Source organism: Saccoglossus kowalevskii, chromosome 19 (genome assembly GCF_978046115.1).
Source record: "Saccoglossus kowalevskii chromosome 19, keSacKowa6.1, whole genome shotgun sequence".
Classification (NCBI taxonomy): domain Eukaryota; kingdom Metazoa; phylum Hemichordata; class Enteropneusta; family Harrimaniidae; genus Saccoglossus; species Saccoglossus kowalevskii.
In genome coordinates this window covers 24,330,648-24,349,758 of record NC_140659.1, presented here as the reverse complement: position 1 = coordinate 24,349,758, position 19,111 = coordinate 24,330,648, and the positions used below count along the sequence as shown (strand labels likewise).

At 35.2% G+C, this 19,111-nt stretch overlaps 1 protein-coding gene across 1 annotated transcript; it reads left to right on the top strand.

The window, feature by feature from the left end:
- The first annotated feature begins 1,596 nt into the window (after positions 1-1,596).
- LOC102808510 (uncharacterized) lies at positions 1,597-18,194 on the top strand. The gene is made up of 5 exons (XM_078013682.1): positions 1,597-1,605; positions 2,324-2,404; positions 3,095-3,293; positions 7,808-7,869; positions 16,765-18,194. The coding sequence occupies exons 1-5, from the start codon at positions 1,597-1,599 to the stop codon at positions 16,840-16,842; spliced, it is 429 nt and encodes a 142-aa protein (XP_077869808.1). The 3' UTR covers positions 16,843-18,194.
- Positions 18,195-19,111: the final 917 nt, after the last annotated feature.

Here is a 19,111-nt window from a genome sequence, read left to right as displayed (position 1 = left end):
TTTCTGTTTAAAACATGGGGTTTACATCGTAAAAGTGACACCTCAGAACAAGCTCTTTATATTAGCAATCAGAAGCGTATCAATGTTAATGTTTGTCGTTCTTTGCAAAATTATTGGTTTAATAGATGGAATAAAAGAACACAATGTGTCGGTTACAAGTTTAGGAAATCAATGTCCCGTATGGCGTAGCATGGCAAATGAGTTGGGAAACGTATACCCCATAGGAAGTCAAAACCATACGATTGCATAAAACTTCTATATGTATTTGTGTGGTATAAATCAAATGTGGATAGTATAACTGTTTCGGTAAAATTTGTAATACTTTTAATTTACCACGAGATCAATAAGAGTTGCGCTTTAAAAAACAGTTGCCGACACGCCTCGTCGTGTTCGATATGGGACTTATAGTGACGTATATGCGATACGAATACTACCACGCTTCCTAAATGAACAGTTCAAGGAATCGTTTAGATAAAGTATATTTCACCAGCATAAACACCCGAAGCTCAAGGTAATCCTTAGTTTGTAATCCACAAATCCATAATACTAATCCACAAATATATAATACCACACATTTATGTATCTAGACTATACTCGTACCAGGCAATCGATATTTTAATGGCAGCTACTGTGTAAATAAAAAAGAATGCATTTAAAAAGAGAATCCGTCTTAGAAGTAACAAAAATGTTGAGAGTGAAGAAAATTTAAAACCATTAGCGACGAGATTTAGGAAAAAACGTAAGCAGAGAGTTAAATTCAACATTTGAAGAGGGTGAAAGGAAAGTCTACAAAATGAACCGATGGGGTAAGGTTGCAGGTTATGTTTTGATTAGTCAACGCATCGGGATTATCGCAATTAATTTTTCTAGCAGCCAGGATTATGTCTTCTCCGTAAAGCTTATAAAGCGGGATTAATATAATTCTTTGTTGTTGCTCAGTGAAATGAAATTTTAATTGGAAGATGTCACTTCACTTGTTTAATTATTGGGGGGGGGGGGACTTTAATATATGCTGAAGAGAACACTGCAATCTACAGTCATGTTCTGCTGTGTCGTCAACCCTTTAACTCAATGGTTTTACAGCAAACATTACTAAACACACTAGGATATACGGCTGATTAACATATTATCGCTAGCGCTGTGGCTGTTACATCGGTCACATGATCGGGTCGACTCTCATCCCGAATGTGCTACAGATTAAATTGGAAGGCAGACTCTACTGGCCGAGATTCATTTGCGAATTTGGATGAGCCTTGGCTGCACATACAAAACATTCAGGGGAGACAACAGTGATATTTAATATTCGGAACTTCTTTCTGGCAGAAAGGTATTTTTTAAAATGTCACTGGAGTCCATGAAAGCTCATTAGAGTATTTAATTTCAATGTATTTTTGTTATGAAAAAATTATGTTTTGACAGAAGAATAAGCTTATGCATATACAATTATGAAACACACTCCCAGAATATTAAATTCCGATGGTTTGTTTTTAGTGTATTCTATTTCAGTGTTGATTTCAGTGTTTCCGTAGCTTCTTGCACTATTTCGTAGGAAGCGTACACGAATCCTATCGTTGATACATATTTGCATAATTAACGATGCCTTCGGTAATTACAAAGGATTTTTTTGATAAATATACATGAATTGATATAAGGACTGGTGTTGAATGAATAAATTATCACTAAGAGTTTTGCCGACGAATGAAAATAACGAGAGTTGTTTTATTAGTATCAATAATGGAGCCATTTACTCCAATTTTGTCATTATAACTGATTCAGTGTGTAAAGAAATAAATATTTCATCGTTCAATTCCAACAACCAGAGTCTCTTGAGACCATGTCTTCCTCTAACCCTCAATAGTATCGTTTGAGTTCCTGTTTGTTTAGGAATCAATGGGCTATCCGTGTTAGGGCGTTCCGCGGGGAGGAGCGCAAATACAGTTCCTGTAAAAACGAAGTAGGCATATCAAGAGACATTAGCCGAGGATCTTTCAAATTTTGGCCTCTTTACGCTGATGCGGGCGGCGATAGGCTGCATTAATATGAATATACAAACTACTAGATTTATCATGCAAATAACATAAAATATGCGTTGGCATTGTGTGTGTCGTGACTTGTAAATTATCAAGGGTTTTCTCGGTTGGCTTGCATACTATTATATTTCAAGGCACCATCTTTTTGTTTAGTTGACATGAGATTAACTGATTAAAGTAGTTGCAATGCAACTCTCAATGCCAATGTTTCGATAATTAGCACTAATTGGAAACATTTTCTTTGACGGGTGGGTGTCGATAAGATATAAAAATTACATATATTAATAACGAAGATACGATGTGCCAGTGTTTACTTTGTACGGCGCTACGTCTACTATGAGGAGTGTGTTATTGTAATTGCAACTAAGTTTAAGGTAAGGTTAAATGAGTGTGATTGTATTTATGGACTTAGTGTTTCATTCTTACAGACAATTGTATTGATAATACGCACTCTTTCTAAACTGTGTAAAGTTTCCAGTGCCCAATTTAAATAATAATAATATGAGCTAGATTGTGGTGTATTGCAATTTGATTTATTACAATTTTCAAGCAACGTTTTTTTCACATACGCATTACGCAAAATCACAAATGGAAATGATCTTTACGAAGTACCGTGGCTGTCGATCAGTGTAACAAATCGGCGTGGTTGTTCAGAAAACGCAAAGTAGCCTTTTTTTAGTTCTTCGATCAGACACGCGAATAAAAATATATCTCTGAATTCGTGAGAAGTTTCTGCACGTAGGAACAGGTCGGAAAAATCATCATATAGATATGTTACTATGTAGAATTATGATATGACGTAGTTAGCGATGATTACAACTTAGATTTGTCGCACGTGGTGAAACATCATCTGTCAACCGCTTAATCCGGGTGGGTGTGTTCTGATGGTGTCATGTCAACCACATATTCGATCAAAGACACATCGTGATTGAGGAATCTGTAATGCGAATTCACTGGCATAGGACATAGGACAATCTTTGTCTTGCCTACAGGTGTGACATCGGAAAGTCTCTGGGGCTACGTGTTCTCATTAATACCGAAGCGTCAACCTTTTCATACTGTAGGCTGGGTTAAAACGGACAGGGATTGCAAGCGTCGACACTTACACTTGCAAGATACCGAGACAATGCGATTGTTGGATTGTACTGCTGAGTAAATCACACAACCTGAAATCCAGTTGCACAAGAGCTGCGATAGAGAGGGAGTGGCAGGAAAAAACGCATCCGGCTTGCACCCCAGTCGTAAGACTATTAGTCAAACAAGGTAAAGTCACATAGCAATTACTACTGTCGTGTTTCCTTTTCTTATGTTGCATACTATCGATGACCGCGATAATGTGTTATTATCTTGATCCGTTGGCTCTGTTTTATAGATTTATCTGCTTTAGCGATCGTGTTGGCGTTGGATGTGAGATTTTCTTTCATTCCTATGTCGAGTTACCAATTATGGCAAGCCTTATAGAAGGAGGCTTATCTATCTTACTTTACAGATATCTTATCTTAAAATTAAAGCATTCGTCCAACAGATATACAACATCCAGTCACGCTGTTTTCTTTTAACCTACTCAGGAATTCAATAGCTAATATGTGAAATATAAATGTATACCCTCTTTATCTATTATATTTTACATTAATTTTCTTAACTTTGCACAATGTTTCATGCTAACATTGCCATACAAGGTGGTTAAAACAGCTCAAGCACAAAGATAAAAAATATCGTCGCCCGTCCATTAGATAATGACTGAATGACTGAATGAATAAATGACTGAATGAATAAATGTCACCAAATCTGTAGACAATTTAAGCACGCGCAACTCTAGATGGCAACATCAAAATGAAAAAAACACAGGATAAATAGCCCGGTTGTAGAATAAACTGTGTCTGTGTGACTCTTTCCATGCCAGACAAAATAATAAAATAATCATCCTATGCACATATTTGAATATAAATAAGTTTGAATATAATATAAATAAAAAGAATAAAGTATAAACTAAAAGTAAATAAATATTTAACTGACGAATCAGACAGTGGTATATGTAGTAAATTAGTTCATTAGCGGTTTGATAAACCAATAGTGAAATGCTAGCGTGAACAAACGAAAAAAAAAAAACTATAAAGGCCATTAGCGTAGTATAAAAAGTATATAAATCCATAAATTATTTTTGTCGATTAACCGTCATGAAAAAACAATACCTTATTGATATTAAAACATAATAATGCATCGATGTAACTAAAAGTCTCCAATTTTCGTTCTACGTCGTGGAATGGAAATAAGGAATGTTATAATATAGATGTACTCGAGTACATGGCTAGTACATGCTGGTAACAAGAATAATAAAACTAAGTTTATATGTGTCTGCAATGCAGTGCCTGTTGATGAATGCATTGATCACAGTTGCATAAACGAATAGAAAAAAAACACTATAAATATCATTCTGAATATTGCTATTCAGTCAGCGCCGCGCTATCAATGGACACCAAGACAGCCGAATATAGTCCGTTTCTGTTCAATCATTGAACACAGTTGAAACGATCACAAACGCACATTGATAATTTTCATGCAAAATATTTGCCGGTTATCCAACTCCTTGGAAGGACAAAAACTATAGAACGCAGTGCATTTTCTGAAAATCTTTACTGGATTGTATTTTTTTCCTTTCACTACATTTGTGCTTCAAATTTAGTTTTGCCGTTGAATTACTTGAAACATTTTATATATCATGTTTTGTAATAGACGATACTCGTCTGTTGATGTATATGTCTGAGTATTTCGTGTCGACGAATTCAACTTCTAACGATTCATGCAAATGCGAATATGCTTAATATATATCGGCCTGATTGTTCAAACAGGTATAGGATGCGTGTGGAATTCTTAAAAAGTTTGACGAGCTAAATTTCCCAAATAGATTAATAATACTCTACTATCTTAATATCTACTGATCCAGGAACGAGCAAATTTCTAATTCCCGGTGTTTTGTCAAATACCGTATAATTTCATGGTGATCAATATAAATTACTGTTGTTTGAGACGACTTAATATCAGAATTTCACGGGCTTAAATTTTGAATAATAATCACTTCCTGTATTATTCACATGACTGAGAATCTATGACACTGTAAAAACATGCAGTGTTATCGCATTATGTGCCTAAGCACACTATCTATGTGCCTGGAATAAATGCATACAAATTAATTGGACGAAATCCTTATCTAGTTCAAATAAAATAATAATATTTCATATTGATGATACACGTTTGTGTGTAAATAGTATGTAAAAATCTACGACGTACGTTATGTTGTGAATTTCACCAACTATCGAAATCTTTCATATTATATGCGGTAATAAAAAGCCCCGTGTAACTTTCCCGATCATCACTGTAAAACAACTATCTAATCTATTTGTTATTTTAATTGGGTCGATGCATCCTGAATAATTGAATACGCTTGGCGTGACTAAGACCAGGTTGTCAGAAAACTGTAATTAAAGGGAGATAGGTAATTTTGTTAATGTATCATATTAATATGATAAATAGTTTTCTTTTAAAGAAGTATACCTGAATTTTAAATAATATATACATAACATTATTCCAAATAAAGTACTGAAGGAATATCTGTCACATCTAGTCATTGTAACATAATTACATAAAAGACTAGCGATTTGGTTTGTCATACTTTCAATAATGTGCGCGTATTTGTTAATTAATCTGTTTTGAAGTGCACGTAAGTAAATCTTCCGATTTTACAGAGAGAAATTAAAGTCTGCATTTATTAAAACATCCGCTTTGCCACCACATCCAATTGTCAGTGGATTTACTTAACATACATTCATTCTTGCGATTCGCTTTGTGTTGACCAAGAACGGTAATCTTCTCCTCCGCCGGTTTTACGGTGTTAGAAATAAAGGATTGCATCAATTTGTTGAGAGGAAATTAAAGTGGCGTATGCCAGCTTATCTCAATCACTCAATGAGTCAAACTGATTTGTCCCACGATGTACTAAATCCCGTTTCAGTCATCACTTGATTTAGCTGGGTCATGTATTAATGCCATGCTCATTTCAGGTGGTTTATTTGACAAATTTACGCAAAAAAGCGAATGCAAATGTTTTTACAAGCATCAATCGTACTACCTTGTGTGGCAAATACGCAAACTAGATCTACAATTGTGTTTCTTTCAGAAGAAAAAAACTTCAAATTGTGTTACCAATACTTAATTTTACTTACTTAATGTTGTATGTAAAAGCCAACATATTCTTATAAATTATGTTTTGTTTTGTTTTCACGTAAGGGATACCAACCTTAAAGGTTTTACTGAAAACGTCATGAAGGGTGACTATCGACCCAATATTTCTACGTGTGAGAAAAAATGGCAAAACATTATTTTTATGCATCGATTTTTAGATAGTAGTATCCCAAATGCGATATCATAATTACAGATTTATAAAGCCAGTAAATTATTGAATGCAAATAAATAAACTATTATCTAATGAGTGGAATATACTACCGGCTAAGCTGAAATCAACATATATTGAACACGGAAATTAAGATTAAACTTAAATTCTCATTGCCGTCGAATTTATGCTACCGTGAAATCTTATTTATTTATTACTCATCGCCCAAATCTTCTAAATCTGCAATAACATGATTGAAACGGTACTATGAATAATCTAGGATTTACTATTTGGTTAAAATATAAATACACACGGAGACTCTCATCTGACGACTGAAATATAATAATGCATATATGCTTGCTGATTGTCTAGTCACCAGTGCTAAATCGCCTTAACAAATTGTGTACAACATGGATTACGTCATATCAAAATGTTTGAGCTGTGTTCGATATTGATGAATTAAATTGTAATGCACGTCATGCACGTCATGCGCAGTGAGAGCTATTTTCATCGTGATGCGGTCCACGTCACAGTTTGACATTCAACGCAAATCAAATAAAAGTTATTCACATTCGACTTTTCCTCACTGGTGAATTTACCTTGGTATGTATGAGTGATCACTATTTAAAACATAACATGCACCAGCGCTTGTAACTCAATTGTTTAGTACGTGGCGCAGCGGAAAGTCTTGAGGTGAGTTGTTTGTTACTCTGGGAATACCAGAAAAATGATTGAAGTGCTTATTTTTGCTTTGCATCATTCCTCCGTAGCCTTACCATTGGCGTGTATTTATACGAATATTCGCGGCTGTATCTTCTTTTTTAGTTTTAAAGTAGGTACTAGCAATTTAGGTTTATAAAATGAAAAGCCCGATGTTGGCTTTTATATCTAGCAGAGCTTTTAATACCGCAAAAATGGATAACGCAAAAAAACGTGAAATTAGTTTTTCACTCGTTTTGTTCAATAAAATCACTAAGGTAGGTAAGTAAAATGCTTACTCCGCGTCAAAATTGCAATACCAAGTTAAGAAACTTGAAATATTGAATGTTATTTTACGAGCGTTTGATAATAATAACCTGACATAAGTATGAAGAAGTATGCGATTATCAACGTATTACAAGAAATGTTCACACAAAGCCTGAGGATTGTTAAGAGACTTTCGCACTGCGATAAGTGGAGAATCTTTCTCTTGCAGTAGTTCTAACACGTGCATGATAGAAGTTGATCTAGTACGACTCAGCCGTTAGATCTATATACCATCTCCGTAAGAGGTCACTGTGTTATTACTATATCTTACGATACCTTTACTTGTTTTCCTACGATATTTTGTATTCGACAAATGTTTAATAATATAATAATATCTGATGTTGTTTTAAACGTTTTTTTACAGATTGTTGGTATTATGCTGCAATTTTTACTTTGAGAGAAAATCGACAAATAATAAAGAAAAAAGTAAGTAAGTTTACATTTTTGACGCATTTGTTTATTATTTTTATATGTGTGTATGCCGTTTTTCTCGGCGATGACAGTCATGATCGCACAATGAAACTTTCTTCTAGTGAATGCCATACCACACATTCGTAAATCCGCGAACGCGGTGAATAAACTTTGAGTAGTCTGATCTCCATGCTGGCATTGCTTGGTAATGTAAAATTGTTCTTTTCTTTCTTATTAAAAGAATTTGAATACATTTGATATTGTATATAGGAATGTAAATGTTCACACACCTTGCCATTAAAGTGATCATATGTGATAGTTTACGCATTTTCTAAGACAGACTGTGTTCTCGTCGGACTGTGGTATATATAAGTGCACATGGCGTTGACAGAATATCATATTTTTTTATATTTCACTAATTAGTGATTAGATAGAGTGAACAAACTTTCAGAAATTCTGTTTGAAATGCTGGCAAAAACGAGTAAGACCAGACCAGCTGATAAAAAGTAGGCATACTAATATTCAAAGACGTGTAAAGTTGCTGTTAGAAATCGATTGGATTGGATATTATTTCCACTATACTAGTATCATTTTGTGGCATCTCGATTCAAAAACTCGGTTCCGAGTGTCATGTACTCTCGTTTACATGTATGATAAGAAACTATCAGTAACATTATCCTATCGACAGGACCTGGTACATAAGCTTGCCATTTGATAGTTTTGAACTATTGGATTTAAAGCAATATACGAGTTGCTATTTTGTTAGTGTGTTGAAACTGCAAGATTTTTGTTGAATTTAATCAATTCAGAGATTAATATGCTACGTTATCTGAGTCATATTTTTGGTAAATAATCACTACCAGTGTTATCGTTTTATTACGATGCCGTGCAATATGTTGCCTAGTACTTTCTGACAAATTGGCTCTGACTTCAAATAAAAAAAAATAGACTGAAAAATAGATTTTTCCAATATGTACGTTAATGTAGTGAAATCCACAGTATAGTGTCTACTTACCTCCTTGTGACGATGCTGTTCGCAGTTGCATTCACGCACGGAGTTAAACATCTCACCTTTAAGTCTTAAGTTTACTACGATTTTAATATGTACTAATTGACGCTACTGCGTGAATTCGCCAGGGAGAAAAGAAATTCCGTGGGCATTTAAAATAACCACACTAACGTAGACAACACAATTGAATTACTTTATAACCTCTCAGTGTCCATACAAAATACAGCCATTTACAAATACGATTTCATTATAAGACTGATTCAAAAACTGGTCGTTACTTTCTACCTCAACAGATCGACGACGAACGGAAGTGCACACATATGTTAACAATTTATATTTTAAGTTCAAAAATTGTTCATGGTTGCACTATAGGTACCCGTAAAACTATTAACTATCTACGAATGACGAATACACTGTAATATACATGTAAAGGAATATATTTTTTTTAAACATATTCACATGAGTGAACTATATTATATAATTATCGGAGGGTTTACGCGCCAAACACGTCCTACTTTTCATTTATTGGGGATTACATTGCCGACCAGGTATGACTGATGATATGACATAAATGACGAATGATTGAAAGTAATTCCAAAAACGCGGATACAAAAATATATTTAATATTTATTTAACCTATTAAATATCATTATTCAATCCCGGGATCACAAAAAAGACAAATTGACGTATTATTAGTGTATAATTTATTGGAATGCAATCATATATATCCTTAATAGTGTCACGCATGCGATGTCGGCAACGAATTAGAAATAATATCGGACATATTGTCGAAGTTTAACATTTGCAATATCCGATTGATTATTTTGGGGGAACTGAGAGCAAAATCTGTATTACGTAGCCTGTGTCGAGAAAAACCTCTGATTTACTTTAAAATTATTACACTTGGTGTCTCTATAAGTAGCATGGAATTCAAACGCACACTTGAAAAAACATATTCCTCGGCAATAGACAAATGGCAATGAACGTGGGCAAGCATATTTACTGACGTAAGTGTCAATACCAGGTCATTCATACAATAACCACGTGCAGGCATTTTCATGCACGCACATGGAAATCAGATCCTTGCATACATATACTTGCTTTTAATGTAGAACGAATTACATTTATTGATTGCCTCATACACAATCTGCTGTAGATAATCTTGTATTTATAGTTCCACGTGTGACTGTCCATCATTCTCACCCCAGGGTTACATTAAAAGGAATTTCGCGTTAATAACATTTTGAGTGGTTTTACTTAGAACACCTGTGCATCTATTTTGGGTTTTGTGCATTTTTCTATTTTCGTAATTCTCGTGACATATTCTTACAGTTGTCCACTTTTTTAAGCGAAATATACATATTGTTCTATAATGATTTTGCTACTAGTATGGATATGTAAAGAAATAGAAAAAAACACATTGATTTTAATATAATTGTCAGAAAGAAAGTTTAGGTTTATTGTGTTTTTTTCTGTAATAATACACGTTTGCCCATTATACTGTGTTTTCGACATATTATTCTTATTGTGCTCTACCACACTATGAAATCAAAATTTGATGATCCACAATTTAAAAGTGAAAATATGACTTGAAATATACAATCTAGTACTATACATTAAATACAGGTTTTAGAAACCATTCAATTTTCTTGATTTCTTCATAAGCACAAAACATTCTTGAAAATAAGCGGCTTTTTATCAGTATTTGCCAATTACCATTGAGAGCATACTTGTAATGTAAAAATATAACCTAACTAGTATTGATCGACACAGGATTATATTAATTAGACTGCCAGTACTAAAAAATATTGACCCTAAAATTGAGATTACAATGCCAGCACCCAGCATATTTTGAAATTATCTCTTGCTCATTTTTTATATACATTCATTTTTACTTATACATGTCTAGTCAGAGTTATAGCTAATAGAAATAGTAATTAATAGTAATTATTTGTGTCAAGGACGATTATTTAAGTCGCAATATCGATTATCGATTATTGTATAATAATTGTACTTCTGAAATGTACAAACATATCATGCAGGCATAAAAAAGGTAATGATAGTTAGCTTTGGACAATTCTGAATATCATGCGCCAACATTTTTATTTTTATTTGTTGTGTACTTGAATAGTTATTTAATAACGGAGTTTTGTTTTCTCCTAGTGTATAGGCAGACGTTGTGATATGTTATATAGTGCTGTTTTACCATTTTAACGCCGTATTTTCGCCAAAATTGGCATACAACATTTTGCATTTTTTTTTTCTATAATTACATTCTATATTTTATATTAAATGGTCATAATTTCCCATCGACTGCACGTCTTGGTTAAGATTTGTCAAAAATATTGAAAGCAATTATGTTGCTCTATTTTATGAAAGAGTCGAAAATATACGTTAGGGTTAATGAAAATGTTCAATTAAATGATGAATAACGCAGTGCGCATGCACTTTCAATTAATAGTACGTACAAGGTATCATACACTGGTTTATACGTTAGTATTACTCAGCAATGCGATATTTCGACCATAATTGCTCTGTGACTGTAATCGTGTAGAACGTCTTCACTTACACCACGATAATTCTTCATTATTTTCACCAGTGTTATTTTTATTTTATTTACGAATATATTCAATATATCTTGGCTTTAAGTGGTAAAGGTGTGGATGTTATTAGATTTTAATTTAAATTATTAATTGAAAGCAGTCGGAATTGGAGTACATTATAAATAAATCACACACTAATGCAGATTAGAAATTATAATCAACATGAATATTTATTGTAAAACAAGGATAACATGTTGCGTATTTGAACACTGATCTTAGCTATATTTTAAGCTGCGGGTACTTAATTTGCCCCTTTAGAAGAAGTCCGAATATTGGGGCTATTAATTCAAGAGTCGTTTCTCGGACAAACATGTATTGATTCTTCTGAACCTTTGTATAAACTCACGATGTGAAAAATGCATACGTCAATTTTGATTCGCCCATATGTGGACGACTTGCGGTCATTTTTAACGTGCAATAACCTAAATGCTAATATTTCAAGGTATCCTCAAACATTTCCTGAATTGGCAAAGCCAATTTGAATCAAACTGTTTATGATGTCAATACAGTGGGTTGCAGATTCAAGATGGTCCCACCAGTTTCACTGAATCGACATTATTGATTCAAACTGTTCCTTTGCGGAGACTTTGTCATTTACAGTGACTTGTTTAAATTAATCGAACCCCTTAATCGAAACTAATATGAAATATATAAATTTTAGTTATACGTAATAGTCGTGGTATGTTTATTGTTTTAGGATTAAAATGATCAAGATGACAATATATTAGTATGACACTATATATATATATATAGATAGATAATTATTATCAAGTGATAAACCTTTACTTTGTGGTGCACACAAGGATATTCGTATGTTTATTCTTTCATGTATAAGTATGGAGTGAAACATTGAAAGTAAAATATAGTTTTGAAAAAGTCATTTGATTTATTCTGAATTACTCGCCTCGAACACTCTTTTATTGTTTTGAGTTTCATAAACGTGTTAATCATTTTGTAGGAAAATGAGGTCCGTTACTTATTTGATTTGTCAGTTAATCGTAAAATTCTACAATAAATAAATTAAACAGTTGTGCTACATTTTCACTAGTTCCACTGGCAGGATATATGTAACTTTAAGGGATCGACCACGGACATACAAATTTCCTCAAATAGCTGGAAGATGAGTGGGCACATGTTCATTGCAATGAACGCAGCCGCTGGCCAAAGTTCTCTCATGGGAACCCCATCGATTTATTTTAACTATCTTCCTTAATCAACTACCTCATCAAACCTTGAATTGTCGGAAATCGTTATATGTTAGTTTTGTCGCCATTATTCAAACTTGTATACGCGTCGCCAATTGATCAAGGCTCTAGTAGTTTCCTTATATCAACGTTGATATCGAATAAGAAATTCGTTCACACAATTTTCCTTGTAATGTGTTGTCGGTTACGTCATTTGATCCGTAATTTTATTCGATCTATTTAGTATTTAGTAATGTTTCAATCGCTAAAATACTCTTTTAACTAATATATATCAAGGTCTTGTAAGTATATGTTTGATTGTTAGTTTGCATTATATAGATAACGACTACCAATTGATGTGGCAGAAGGATATTGTATTGTCATTTTCAAGGTTGCCAGACTGATAGACAACCCGCACACAACGTACAATATAAAATTGTAGTATGTTGTAGTTTTGTCACTTGAGAAATAATTCCGGGTTTGATCAATATAGTTTAAACAACCATTATATTTTTCATTTCTGCTCCATATACACGTATCCAAATCCCTAGCCCAGTCAAAATACAGTCTTTACATTGAGAATATATCATCATTTTTAGTCTTATTATATGTTACAGTATCACGGGGTGAAAGATGTAGTTTATAATAATTGGGTAAACCAAAGAAGTTGTAATCCATTGATACATGGTCGATGACGGTAATCAAAACCGAAGCTGTACCATAGATCGTTATTTTTGTCATGCGCTAGCTCGGCTGCGTTTGTGATTTTCTTCCCTTTTTTTCAACTGCGTTTGTCATACTCTCGATACAATACAATAGTTTCTACCTCATGTGAAGAATACACAACCGTAATTATAGGTATTTCATTGTGTGGTTTAAACACAGTGAACATGTCGCAGGGTAAGGAGCCGACGGACAGCTTTGTACTTTGAAAACGTGCATTTCTGTGTCTAGGAAGGCACAGGTTTTGTGGTGTGACAATTTGTTCCCCAAAAAATTGATCTGATTGTGATGGACATTTATCTATCTAATGGGGCCCCTGTTTTGTGGTTTGAACATTTGTCTATCTAATGAGTCGCCAGCTTTGCTGTTAAAACATTTACCCATGAGGTGAAGCTCCGATATTGTGGTTACGGAGGCTTCGGTTTTTTGGTCTGAACTTCTCTCCGTCTAAAAAGGATTCCGTGCTTGGGTTCGAATCTTTATCCGTTTAATGAGTCACTGGCATTATGGTTTAAGGAGGCCCAAGTTTTGTTGTCTAAGAAGGTTCCCGTTTTGTTGTGTGTAAATTTACCTTGTCGTTGGCTTTGTATTCGTACAATGGAGTTCCGGGATTGTGGTTTGAACTTGTCCCAGGGTAAGAAGGCTTCGGCGTTGCTGTTTGAGCATTTTGCAAGGTGTCGCCGGCTTTGTGGTTTGAGAATCTGTCCGTGTAATGAAGCTCGGGTTTTGTGCCTTGAGCATGTGAATATGTACACGATAAATGTACTACCGTATTCCCCTATGTCTAAGCTTTCTAATGGTGTATATGTCGTTGTAGTAGTATGATTAGTCCCTATTACAGTATATCTGAATCACTGATCAATTTGTAACACATGTATCCCTGATGCTACCTTAACAGCGGTGTCATACCCAAATTGAATATATCTACGCCTGACCTGCTCATTGGCGGAAACACGAATTTGTAAAACATGGGAAGAACCAATTATATCGTGTTTGTGCGTAGCTTCCAGTACTGGTTTAGTGTCACGAAGCATTTATGTTCAAACACGCCATTTTTGGTTCACCGTGGACAAAGCTCTGTGTGTTAGCAGTCGCCTATAATACACATGCACGATACACACTGTTTCTCGTTGGACCATTCCAGTGCTTATATTGCAATGTGACGTCACTAGGTAATCTAAGATGTGAATAGTTTCAACCATGAAGCTTAACTCCATGCTTCAACGTCTATGTGTCGTTTTTTTTGGTAAAATTTGTCTTCATTTGGGGTAGGACTTAACACTCGGTGACCCTGCCTTTCTCTGGGATAATTGGTGATTGGGTGAACTGTAAATCCAAAAAAGTCAGTATAGAAAAAATGCCGCGAGTCACGTGTAACGGGGATGATGAGTTTCGTAGTATGGTATTTAGAACTATGGACGTCTTCCCAGAGGCTACAGAACGCCATGTTTGTACAACATGCAGAGACTTTAATCTCGGTAGCTGCAATTAAATGCCCATGGCTACACAGTTGCTCTGGCGACTGTTCAAGGCTGGTACTTAATTAACCTTCCAAATAAAATATGCATGGCGCCTGTTTATCCGCGTTTAAATTTTTAACGAATGGCGATAGTCGCCGCTGGTTGTGCTCGCCGTAATCACATGGACTGAGTAGGAGCTGTTTCAGTTGTTTTGAATGTAGCGTTGTGACAAACGTCTTTTCCTGGAATAAAGTATAGCTCCTCTTCAAATGCAAGTATAATACTGTCTGTCCTGACCTTTATAATACGCAACCACTCACGAGCAAACAGACCAATTGAAAGGAGAGATGATTTTTCTATGCATGCGTTCTAAATATGAATACATTATTGTCACTTATGGTGCGTTTTTTTTCCAGTGTTTTTCAGTTTCATTTAGTTTTACTTCATAAATGTCACGCTTTGAAATAATTCGAATTTTGCTGGTTTTCTATTCCTTTCAATTTTCTTTCGTACATTTGAATTCGTTTTGATATCTGTAACCCCTTACCTCATAGGTTAAAAAATATTGTTACATTATTACATCCGCCAAAGTGATTATGTTTTTAACGGTTTGTACATCTGTCAGCAAGATGCAAGTATACAAATTACAGACGAGGGGGGGGGGTCGATTGCATGTTGGGATTGATCGGGATTCGGTTGTGAAGTAGACATTGGGGAGATATGTCGATCTAAATGTCATAGAAATGTGAATTTTTAAAGAACTCTTCGTCATTGCAGTCATTGTAGAGATGATTAATTTGAAGCTGCGATGGAGGTTTACACTTTTGAAGTACCTTCTAATTTGCGATGTTTCACAACTGCACATGACTTTTCGATAACTTGACGAAACATTTTTTACTGACGAAATTTCAAGGCGTCGTATTATCTTATAATATAGTATCATTACTATGATTAATTACCTACCCAATAAGAGTGTAAACTGAACATTTACGAAAGCAAAAATGGCCTTTCTGCGTGTTCTGTCTTTAAAAAATCACTTCCATCCTACCTGAAAGGGTGTGTGTAAATTGACCCATTCTGTAATAGATAATTCCAAGAGTTTAGAATGACCGAGTACGATTCCCGCCGCTGAAAAAATATGCCTCATTTCAAATTAAGAATAAATTGTCAGTCATTTATGCCGCTAATAGGACCTCGAACCTAAATACTCTAGATTTGTGAATGGTAGAACCACACGTCGACTATAACAAAACCACTCTGAACAAAAATATATACTATTATATTATATTATACATAGGTCACCGTAACACAATAAGTTGCAGCGTGGGGGTAATTTTGCGGTATTTTACGGGGTAGTTTCATCCTACCATATAAGGAAATGCGAATTCCAAATATGGAATGATTATGCGTGTAAGCGTCCTCAAATAATAACAACAAACATGGCTGCCACCAGAGTTTGACCGGACTGCACACAAAGAAATTCGCTGATTCTGTTTAAACCTTTTGGATTTCGACATTCCCATGACGTATCTTTGGAAGGAATAGATGTATAATAATAAGGTTATTACGAGAATACCTCAAAGTATGTACTCAGACAGTACGTCCTCGCAACGACCTCCGCTGCGCGTGGGTTGATACTCCCGCTCTACTGTCTTCGTGCATACTTTAATGTACCCTCGTAATAACCTGATAGTATTCTCTGTCCTAGGGGTGGTCTGGTAATGATACGCATTATCATTTTTCAATATTATTACCATGTTCAAGTCATTGCATGATTTGAACGTGAACATGGTTTAAATAACCCCACAAAACGTTTCAATTTCTTCATACAAAATTCATACACGCCTGTGGCGTCATTGAGTCTATAGCGCTGTAATCTTTAGAGATAATTACTCTTATCATTGATTTCTTTACGTTCTGCTCTGTTTTAGGACTACTCAAGTTTCTCAACGCCTGCCATTAGAAATAAAAATGTCACGGGAGGCGCTCTCAGTGACACTGCTCTGTAGCTTTGTGGTGGTGCTGTTCGTGACGCAAGCGTCTGATGCTTACCCGACGAGACGGATGTACTTAACACTCCGCGGATTGAACCGCCTTATGAAAAACGAAGAACGTCCCAAAATTAACGAACTGCCAAATGTTGTTGATAAATTCATCGAAAACAGCAACGACGTCGACAGGATCGATAGGTATCTTAAACCCCCGGGGGATCTTGCTGATGCTCTCGAACTTGACGACGGATTTGAAGCGACGCCACAGAAGAAAGGACGATGCTGTATGGTTTTAATCTGCAACATTGGCGCTCCCTGCGAGCAGTCTTGTCAGAGTTGTGGATAGATTCGACCTTTGACCTCCGTGAATATAAAGCTGCCTCCTGATACGTACTTAGACATCCGGAAATGTGAAGATGACGTAGTCCGTTAAGGAAATGGGGAAAATTTGAACGCCCAATTGGCGGCCATTGTAACATATCATGCTAAATCATTAAAAAAATCAAAAAAAATACCAATGTTCCTGTTAGCTGAGATAAAAAAATATTACTACTGAATATCATTAATGTTTGCGCCCACTGTATCAAGAAAGAATCCTGTTAGAGGGCGCTGTCCAATGGATGCGTGATGAATGTTGGATATTAATGTTGAAGCCAAAATCATGACGAGGCTACTTACTACATATAATTTTTCATCAGCTGGTACATTCTAAAGGCTTTTATTCATCTTTGGAATATTATTTGCAATCATTAATATACGAATTATACTGTCTTAGAGGTATCATTAGATATTGTAGCAATACCGATTTATTTTTCTCGAGTTAATGGGGGAGTTATGACAAAATGTCAGTTACGACAACAACGACAACCATGTTTCATGACTGGCGATCATAGAATTTAAAATTATTGTTTTTGCATAGTTTTTTTTTTCTCACGTCCTGTCTTTCGGATATAACGCCGTGCATGATATGATAACATATAGTATATCGATATTATAAATAATAATACTAATATTATTGAATAAACCAGCTTTTACCCAGTGTTTGTAATGGGTTCAACGAACTGAGTAAACATTTTTTATTGAGCAAGTGATTGTAATTTGCCATAGAATGTTACGTCTTACTTCAGATTATCCCTTCTAACTGACGAGTTAATTTTATTTGTTTGTCCGTGCTTCTGTCTGTATATCTGCGTTTCTGTATATGTTTATCATCTTTGCCAGCCAATGACCATTTTTTCGGCCAAAGCCTCAACATTAACAGATTTCAACACGATTTACTGTATGTCGCATGTCATTTGCATCACCCAATCAGAACTCACGAAAGAAACTACACATTACTTGATAAAATTAAAATGGCAGAATCTAATAAACGTGTTGCTACCTTTTTCTCTGAACGAGCTTACTGGTCATCAAAAGAAAGCGCTTAATGCTGTATCTGAGGAAATTACGTGTTTGTTTGCAACGAAGACCAAATCGGGCAAGTCGATATGTTATCAGTTTCCACAGTTTTTGTCAGTTTACTAAAACAGAGATTGCACAAGTATTTTTGACATTCCATCGTTCTCATTCACTTGCCCACAAACAATTTTCAACGTTCATAAATTTTGGAAACATGTCAACAAATATAGATTTTCTGTTCTCGACTCCCGGTGAATCAGCGCAAAGCCTACACGCGCTATTGTAATCTGTGATGAGCTTCCCGAGCTTCACCTCGACATATGATACAGCAACTCTGATTGGTGGCGCCAGCTTTTTTGGCACGCCCAATCAAATGATTCAATTTAGCTGCAGTGAAATACGGCCTTTCCTAACACGACTGGCAAAGTCGGGACTAGAAATAATTAATTGTTCTTTTATTCCTTTCAGCGTGATTGTGAAAACTAACCTTACCGCTAACTTGAAAGAAGTCCCAACTGGACGCATTTGCGGGCATTTGACTGCTATTAATTATTCATGATTTTACTGATTATTCATGAGTGGGTGTGTGAAAGTAAACGTGACCTTTTCTAAGTGCAAAGGCGATACTTTCATTCATTAAATGTCCAATGTATATAAGTAGTCTTTCAAAAGCACCGGGACCTCAGACGTGAAAGGTCACGACCATAGATACGATAAGAGATGACGTATACAGCTGTACTTTGATTCGTTGTCAATGCTAGTCAACATCTTTTAATTAGCATAATCAGCGGAGAGATTCCTCTCCGGTTATCACTCCAACGCAGGGGGTCGCCTGCAGATGCGTCCAGTCGGGATTTCTTTCGCGATCACGTTAAGAAGGCTAAATTGA

Bases quoted from the DNA above. Each gene is read 5' to 3' on its own strand.
- LOC102808510 (XM_078013682.1), top strand. The intron at 3,294-7,807 runs GTAAAGTCACAT...GTTTTTTTACAG, and splicing joins AAGACTATTAGTCAAACAAG to ATTGTTGGTATTATGCTGCA. The intron at 7,870-16,764 runs GTAAGTAAGTTT...GCTCTGTTTTAG, and splicing joins GACAAATAATAAAGAAAAAA to GACTACTCAAGTTTCTCAAC.